Raw genomic sequence first — 10,000 nt, 5'->3', positions numbered from 1 at the left:
TTAATACTAGAAAATATTAACATGTGTTTCCAATTCAAATATAGGTTATCTAAACAAGTGTTGGTGTTTATTTTTATGCAAAACTTTAGAGTATTTTCCAATCCACGCAATTTCAATTTCAATTATTCATTTAAAAATGATATGAAATACACTCTTTACAGAAAATAACCACAAAGTGTAATTTTATTAATTTTTTTAACATAATATTTTCTTTTGCATGTTTTATTTATTTTTTCTTATAATAATTATTAGATGAAGGTGATTTCTCTATTTCAGAATGCGGTTTATCAAACACTATTATTAATTCAATATTTATCAAACTAGACTGGTAAAATTGAGATATTTTGGATATTTTGGAACCAACAATCCGGTCGAGATTAATTGTATATCTATACACGTGGTGATGATCAGCAATTCTCGACCACTAAACTCCAATATTCCCTAATTCGATAACAAATAGAAGGTCATTCAATATAGCAGATTTGGTCTGATAAAATTGTTTTAAAATGTCCCAAATCCCGAGCGAGCCTTTTCTTATAGGTGATAATATCTAATTACACAGTGGCAAATCCATTTCAAACTGATAATATCGTGGTGTTTATTAAGTTATCGGGAACTTGATATTGATAACATGACAATAGGTTTACATACTTATAGCTGAGAGAGAGAGAGAGAGAGAGAGAGAGAGAGAGAGAGAGAGAGAGAGAGAGAGATGTTTAGCATTTCAAAACTCATGAAATATTATAATGAAATATTACAAAAATGAAAGGGAAATACTTATATAATTAATCTCGCCAAAAGACGTGTCCTTGGGATATAGATTAACTACATGTAAATGTTAATTAAAAACCTTCAGTTACCTTGTATTTTTAAAGATAAATTATTGTCGGTTCTTCTTGTATTAATTTCTTAATACAGTATCAGTAATTTATTTTATATAGAAATGATACATTAGTTTGAGCTGCCTGACTTACATTAAACCATCTCTGAGCATAATTCGTAGAGTTCTGTCGACTTCAGACGTGGTTATCTGGGTTTGATAGTCGAGGGGTCAGATGTCAATGTAATAGACATTTTCTTAAATCTTCGTAAGATCTAATATGTCCACAAAACTCAGGTCTAAAATGATAAACAAGTTCTTTTAAAACTTGGTGGATTATTCTTTAAGATTTGAGGACATCGATTTGGAATTAAGTCTTCATAACTGGCTCATGGGTTTGTCTGAAATGACATTCCAAATCGAGCCTTTTTAGTTTTCATGCGCAAATTTAAATAATGTAAAGCATTGAATTTGGGGAAAGGAAAACCTGTTCTGAACCTAATACAAAGGATTTTCAAGGAAAATTCCTGTTAATATTGTCTAATTAAATTATCATTTTCACAAGATATTTAACAAGAACAAAAAAATATTAATACAACCATTCAACTGGAAGTATATCAAGGCAATAAGGGAAATGAGTTCTAATGAAAATTAATAATAACATTCTAAATGATTTTCTGACTGGTAATTCATCGTTATAACTTACAGTCAAAAGATCTTATGTAAATTGTTTTGGGTAAAGTATAGCATAAGTACATTTTGTGCACAATTTTGGCGTTTTTGTTTTGAAGTAAATATCTGTATAAAAATTATACATGTATAACTTAATTAAAAAGAGATAATTTTCACCTCTTTCTTTCTTATTTGAATGAAAATGAATGTTTTAAGGTCAGCGAGAACATCACCTTAGCATACATTGAATACGAGTATATTAAGTGTTACATGTGTTAATTCTTACAATGAGGCCCACCTCAGTGCCAATGGTATACATGTCAGTATTCCCAACAGTGTCGGACCGTCCAATAAGTTTTTAGGCTATTTCTAGGTCTAATCTGTATATTTTTTCGTAAAGGTAATGGAAATATTGTCGTGGACAAAGATGGTAAAAAGAAGCACACACGGCCGACTTTCTCCGGACAACAGATATTTGCTCTGGAAAAAACTTTTGAACAGACCAAGTACTTAGCGGGACCCGAGAGAGCGCGATTGGCGTACGCCCTAGGGATGTCCGAAAGTCAAGTCAAGGTAAATTAGGAAATTGGAATATCGTTTAAAAAAAAATATATATATATATATATAGAGAGAGAGAGAGAGAGAGAGAGAGAGAGAGAGAGAGAGAGAGAGAGAGAGAGAGAGAGAGAGAGAGAGAGAGAGAATGCGGGTTTTTTTTTACCTTTAATGAAATTAGATCAAATAAAATTCTTTTTCTTGAACACCTGTGAATCAAAACTCTCAAAGTTGGACTACATTTTCAAAATTCAATCAGGTGGTTACTTCACAGGAAAAGGATAAACCAAAAGGAAATACAAAATTTATAGGTATTGATACCCCGACTAACTATTTCTCCCATAAAACATTATTCCCATTGAAATTAAGGATTGCACACCTGCGAAAACCTACTGATATTAGATTCTGCATTGATTGCCAATGAGCCCCCGAATTAAGCCAACAAAATACCTATTAAGTCAATGAAATTTGAAGGAAACATTATTGGGAGAAAGTGTACTCGATACAAGATTTGGGGGATTACAAAGATTCCTGGCTATCGATTATTTGACATAAAAACTCAATCTGACAATAAGCCTTTAAATCATCGAACAATTTAACAAGTCAAATCACTTCATTTCATTTTTGGCGATAAAAGAATCAATAGGTAATTTGGCATTATTTTTTCTCGAGTAAAATATCTTTAAAGGGTACCTGCAGCCCAGCCGATGTGAAACATATGTTAAAGAGTTTATTTACCAAAATCTAATGCAAAAAACCGCATCGAAATCGGTGCAAAAATAACGGAGTTACGCCTCTTCAAAGTGGCTATTTTTACCTGCTTTGGGAAATCTAATCAAGAGAAAACAGAATTAGGCGATAACGAGGCTTCAGCGGAAGTGACGTCACGAGGTCAACAGGAGGGAAATTTCCTTTCAAAGCTATACAAATTAAATTCAATTTTTCAGCCAAAATGATTGATATAGGTCTGATGTTTTGACTTATCTTGTTATTTTAAGTATTGTAGATCTAGAAATTTGTATCCGTTATTATTTTATTGCAATCGGATTTCTTTTAAAAGGATTTTAAAATTTGTTATTCTCGTCGCCTTTTTACCGATGAATACGATATCTTAAAACGCTTACATAGGCAAATTCATGTTCATTATTCATTTTTTGATTACATAATATCCTTTCACACACGAGTGATCCGAGACAATGACACAGGTAAACAGGTAAACTAACGAAGCCACTGTTCCAGACACACGTGTATCTGGGGTATGTATACACAAGGTACACGAGTCTGGTGAACGAAGAGAGGGTTTCACACCTCTAGGCGGGTAAATTGATTTGTGTATAATTAGCTACTCAATTGTTAAAAGATAAAACAGAGAAATAAATTAGACTGTGTAAAATCAAGCATTCGTCAGCTAAAACATGTGTATAGTCCGTCAATCAGTGATCAAAGAATCGTGCATGATACTATTAAATAGTAAATCTAATGTTCGAAGTAAATGCCTTTATTGTTACTTATCTAATCACTTCATAATGACTAAATTTATAATTCAGCAATTGAAACCTTTTTTATGTGATCAAGTAATTATTTCGGAAGTAATTACGTTGTTCTTTATAATTTCTTATTTAATAAAGTGCAACGTTCTTTCGAGCGCTATGGTCAGCAATTAAACGCTTTATAACTCCGTATAGCTTAAATTGTAATACTGACAACGAATCATTATGAAATCTGAATAAACTGGAACATTTTGACAAAGGATGTAAATAAATGTAAAATTAAATTCCATTATCGTATTTTTAAAAGAATACGAGACAGACTTAATCATGCAGCCATCTTGGACTTTCGCCTTGATCCGTTTATTATCCCGTGTTTGTTTGTTAAAGAATGCATACTGTTTTGATTGTTATTGGTCCGATATCAATATTTTTGAATAATCGGGCGACATCATTTGTAATTTTATGCCTTATACGAGGAATAGACCCCGAGTTACCTTTTACGAAATATCATTATGTATTATCAATATTATTAATCAGTTAATAATGTCACTGAAAAATCATTCGAAAGAATGACAATATTAACAAAATATGTTTCTTATAACAATAATGCTTTGATTAATTGTCATTTTGCTACATATGGTGTGCATTTATATGTAAAATGTGTTACACATTTGACGAAATTCATGAAGCAAACAATTGTCCGAATTCGGCATTTTTGTTCGATAAAATACGGGTTAAACTCAAACAACAGTATAATTAGTCTTCCAGGGTTGATAAGGAAATAAAACAACAGAAAAAAATGTTCATATATCGATTAAACAATGCAAGAAAACGAACAGTTTTCATACGATATTCCTGTTTCTCATACAGCGGCGTTGACCCCGTGACGTCACAGTTCATCTCGCGCCAAATCGGCTTGATTCAAAACTCGTTCAGGTGTGAAATCGGGTTTTCCCCAAATATCTCGAAAACTACTTATGCGATCGCTTTAAAATTTTCAGGATGATGTTTTTACACATAGATCTCCATTATATCAAAAATTGACCGGCACTGCAGGTACCCTTTAAGGAAAAAATTAGGGATTGGTCACGATCTCGCCGAGTTCTCGGACCCCTCGCTGTTTCATCAAATGTCCAGATGCTTTACCCCTGTAATCGGTGTTTTGGCTCATTATCCTAAACAACCTCGGGGACAGAGCATAAAGTATACCCCCTGTCTATTGCGCTCATCCCTCCCTGATGCTAACAAGGGGGTCATTGTCGAGGTGTTCCTAATTTGACATCTTGCTGGGGAGAGATCCAGGGTGGTCCGAACAAACCTCTTTTTGTCGCTATCTGAAAGCTGCTGGTAGGCTACAGTTCTTTGATCCATTAATCTAATGATTTATTCATTTAGTGATCAACTCATTTTTTAAGATTATAGACAAATTAGTGATTTCGAGGATTTACTAATAAATTTACTTATTCTACAGAATTTGTTTTTTTAAATGTCAAATTCAAACACATATCAATAATTTAGGATGTATAACCATTTATTAATTATATATAATAATATATACAATCTCAACAAAAATGACACAAATATAGAGTATTCAATTATTGTCCTTTACACAATTTACAAATTGTGTTGTATATTATTTTGGTAAAAAAAAAGTTATATCGGGAGGGACATTATTCAACATATTGACGAGGTTCTTAATGAGACTAGTTTACGGAGTATATCAATTGCAAAGTTAACCAAGGTTTATTGCTCTAAATGAGTGGTTCCTAGGCAATTTCTTTAATTAATCCGATTGTCAGAATTATCGCTGAAATGTGTAATATTGACACCGAGGAAGTTAATAGCCGTCACAAATCTATCAATTCCGGCACTAGAAGACCAGTTCCCGCTGCGATTCAGTATGTCCAATTACACCCTCTGTGCTCCCCCATAACATCCTTTGTCGTCTGCTTACCGCTTAATGTTCCGGTTATTTCCACAGGATGGACGACGTAACAGCTCTCTTAGGACTTCTTGTCCATCTTGGGAAACATCGGTCAGTTCTTCTGTTAAAATAAAAAAAAAATGTTCATTTGAGAGATATAACTATTTGAATTTATTTATTCACACGCAGAGTACAATTTAAAATTCTTTGTTATACGTCAAAAAGTTTCTCATGGAAAAAGATATATATTGTTAGATATCTTCCAGATTTTTAAACATTTCTCAATTATATCAAAATCCCATAGATGTAGTATGCTATGGTGCCCACCTCTCGCGGTTTTCAAATGGAGACTTCACAGAGAAGGAAACTATTGATGTTCAGTTTCCTTTATTTTCTGTTTACCGTTTCCCTCTTTGTAAATCGGATATTGATGATGAATTACGGTCATGTTATGATGTGAAATAGCCACGTGCAAACACGATTTTATGCGGTGGTCAGAAATTGATGAGAGATAAGAATTGCACGGTGAATATAACAGTGAAATATGTGAACGAAGGAAAATCTGGTTAAACATGAGATTACTGAAGAAACGTTCTTCATCGTTGATTAAAAATTGAAACTTTAACAAGATTTTGACTCTCTGGAAATCACTTTAATATAGAACTCGTTTTTCGACATATTTGAAAACAATTGATGTCTTTTCAATAGAGAGAAAAGTGACTCTATCAAGCAAGGTCTGGTCCAAATGGATCAGTCGACATCGAACCCAAGGCCCAAATCCCATCCCATCAGTAGTTGTGTAATTTGTCTAAATCAATTCTTTATTTAAACGCCAGTCTTTGTATCTTTGTGGTCTAACTTGGAATGAAAGTTCTCAGAAATTAATTCCATTTTATAAACTTTTCACCAAGACAATAGCAACGAACGATGCAACGATATTGCTTGACCGCCCCCCTTAATCCCAACAAAGTAGCTGGAGCTCTCGTATTACACCAGGGAACTTTGAAGTTCCACAAAGGCGTTATCAAGGGGGTTTTGTCGTCCCCTGCGGCCTTTGTTCGCTGGATCCGAGGTTTATCAATATACCCGTTTCCTCTTTGTTATCTCAATTCTTCAATAAAGTGATTTCAATTTAACAAATTAATCCAGTTTATCTCGAAAGTTATTTTACCTACTTTCAATTTCGCCTTTGTAGGGATATCATGAATGTCTTAATTTAATTGAGACAACCCCCCTTACTCTCCCACAACTAACGGAAACCGGTAAAGATAAGTGATGAACTTGTTTCCGTGTAGAGCCGAGAAAAATTCTTCTGGTCGAAAATCCAAAGTATGCAAATAAGGCGTCTTACTTTGGTATATAAATATACACAGAACGATTATTACAACATACTTTTCCTTTTCGTTCTTCTTATAAGTGTAACATATATTTAAAAAAAAAATCTGTTAACACAGCATAATACATGTAAGAAAACAAAATGTCGTTCTTCACCTAAAATGCCGATTTTATATTAAAAAAAAATTCTTGAATATTTTTGATGCGCAATAATTTCATTTCGCTAAAAAATGATAATTAATGAGTTTTGACCAAAAAACCCCTATTTGTTTTTAAATTTCATAGAGAAAAATAAAACATTGAATCATTGTGTGTTAAATATTTTGATACTAAAATACGGTTTAAGCTACAGTTTTTAAAGATACGTATAATAGAAAATTAATTCTAAAACACTATTTTTATCATTCTTCTTAAAAAATGGTATCTTTCTTGTTCAATCTAAGAACAATTATGTTCATGTTAAAAGTTTTAATTCCGACTATATCTGAATAAAGGCTTAGTACCTTAAATGTATAAGTAATTAAAGAGTTTGTCATAAAAAAAATCCACACAAATAAAAATGTTTTGGCCGTCAAGTTTCCGCTAAGCACAGGGTAGCATCTATATTTTGTTTATATAAGTTTCTGTGCAATTAAACATTGAATTTGTTATTTAAAATGCGATGTACACAAAAACGATATCCGTTATTGGTTGATTTGTGAAAGAAGCACATGAATTGTATCTAAAATTGTAAATTGGAAAAGATCGCTTTATGATATTCTTTATATTCTTGATCTACCTGTAATTACATATACGATTGTGTTGTTTATATTGTTCCTCTGCTAACCTCAATTGTATTGTCATATTATCATAATTATTAATACGGTACAAATGATGTTTATTAATAATACATCAACTTCATACATTTTACCGAATTGTGTACATTTTTAAACTCAACAATAAACAACTGTGGCTATTTTCTTAAAAAAAAAAATAACGATGGTTAGATCGAAAAAAAAAAACCCTTTAAGAATAGATAACAAAAATTCGATCATAAGAAAAATTAGGATCTTATCATATCTCTATGATTATCAATTGAAAAAAATCCCGAATTTATATATATATTTTAAAAAATACTATAAGATGATTTTTTCTATTACGGTTCAAAATAGTTTGAAGCAAAACAGGTTCAATCTTCGCAAACCACGGTAAGTTTTTTTTTTTACGATCCGGTGGGAGGGAGCTATGCGGACCCCGGACAAAGGCCGGACACAATGCTCGACCTATACCGGTGGAATAATTTTCAGACTTGATATGATATTACAATCTGAGACGGAAAACGTGAATATTCGAGAATATCACATCAAATCGTTTTCATAAATTATAAGTTCGCCATGAAAACAAATGAATAATTCAAAACTAAAACCATATCTTAACCCCCTATATTAAGGTCATTTTTATTTTCAAACCTTTTTGTTTACGATTATTATCATTGCCCAATAGTGTCATATGAATAACCGTTTCATCTCCGGGATATAAAAAGGTATTTTTCAATAAAATGTATTGCCTTTATTCAGCATATGCGGAAAAAAACCTTGGACTGTTTATATTTTTTGGGAACTGGATTACGTTAAAAGTTGTTCATTTCATTCTTTGCAAGGTGCCCATTGATTACTACATGTAATCTATATATTCTTAATCTCTATTGTTTACACATAATTATCTAGGAGATGTATATGATGTGGTATTGTTATAACATAGGAATGTATAAGATTAATCCTTATATCTGTATACTAACATTCAGGAGATAAGATTGACCCATGAGGATCATATACAATTTTAATCACTTTGAATTCTGGACAAGCTTGTAAATATATAAGAGTTTTACTAAAGAAAATAAAAAGATATAAATATCTAAAATTAAAAAAATTATATACATTAAGAAAATATTTCTTTCTCTTTTTTTTGTTTTCTTTGATTATTTTTTAAACGTTTTTATTTGTTTGAATTAAGGATTCAACGGAAATCGAGGTTTGAGTAGAAAAAAAAACGAACGCTTATGGTTCTTTATCGAAATTGAAACAAAATAATTATTGAACGGTAACAATTAAAGAAAATAAATTGGTCTTTAAATTCGTCGAATAATTTGACAATGACATTTTTTAATTAATTTGATGACGACATCATTGAAAAAAGAGATAATACCGGTCTTTTCAAATATCGTAAAAAACAACAAACAACCCCCCCCCCCCCCCAAAAAAAAAAATAAAAACTTAAGATGCACTAGATTCAAAATAGCAATTCTTTGATGCAATATCCACAAAAAATAATTTCATTTTTTTTACGAATTTTTTTTTTTTGATCAGCAAAGCATTAACTGTACAGGTATTCGACCCAATATAGCGAGTTGCTTCTCTCCTGTCTTTGGGTTAACCTTGGTTGAACTGACATACTGATTTGTCCAGGAACGAACCCCTGAGAGTCTGTCAACAGCGAATACATGCAATACACGCTAATGCTTGTTTTGTTCTCTGCAACTTGTTTGGCTCAAAACAAAACTTCCCAATGAAAAAGGTAGACGCACGGCGGAAATACCTTTAGCGGGTTTTTGTTGAGGGGAATAATTACCTAGTAAAATGTTTTAGCCGCAGAATTAATCTTATCACAAATTAATAAAATCCCCGAGCAGATCAACAATACTTGGATACCTATTAGTCACTTGGGCTTCGGCTCACAGACTCCTTTATAAGAGGTGGGGCTAAATACCTCTCAGATTGCAGTTTGCCATAAACAGCTTTACAAACACACATAACATGGTCATTATCCGTTCTATAATGTGGTATACAATTTTACAGAGCCACTCAGTGACAATTTTCTTAAGAAAACTGTTTCTGTCGGTTTTATTCTTTTTCAATTAACTCTAAATCAAAACTTTATACTTAGAGAATGTTCTTCACAAGTTTACATTGTCAGTAAAAAACAATATTATAGTATCCTTAATTTGCAATTTAGAAATATTCTTCATATTATGCAAATTCAATTAATAAAACAATAATATAAGACTTTCAGATTTCAATTATGCATTTTTATTGTCATCAACCTAAATTTGATATATACGATTTGAAAATCTATCAAAATTCCCAATATTAAATGAAACAAGTAAATCATTGAATGCCTGTCCATTGTGCAAAGATAGGTATTTTTGTTATCTGTTTTGCACAGATG

The 10,000-nt window shown here is 31.9% G+C and overlaps 1 protein-coding gene across 1 annotated transcript in view; it reads left to right on the top strand.

Moving 5' to 3' along the window:
* The window catches only part of LOC128181612 (homeobox protein Nkx-6.2-like), a 14,040-nt gene that overhangs the window by 1,609 nt on the left and 2,431 nt on the right, over positions 1 to 10,000 (top strand). Inside the window, exon 2 of the mRNA XM_052850081.1 lies at positions 1,893 to 2,065. Coding sequence (XP_052706041.1) covers positions 1,893 to 2,065 — 173 coding nt within the window. The remainder of the gene's footprint in view (positions 1 to 1,892; positions 2,066 to 10,000) is intronic.

Source organism: Crassostrea angulata, chromosome 4, assembly GCF_025612915.1.
Source record: "Crassostrea angulata isolate pt1a10 chromosome 4, ASM2561291v2, whole genome shotgun sequence".
NCBI lineage: Eukaryota > Metazoa > Mollusca > Bivalvia > Ostreida > Ostreidae > Magallana > Magallana angulata.
Note: the sequence above shows the minus strand (reverse complement) of the source record. Positions and strands in the feature narration are given on the sequence as shown.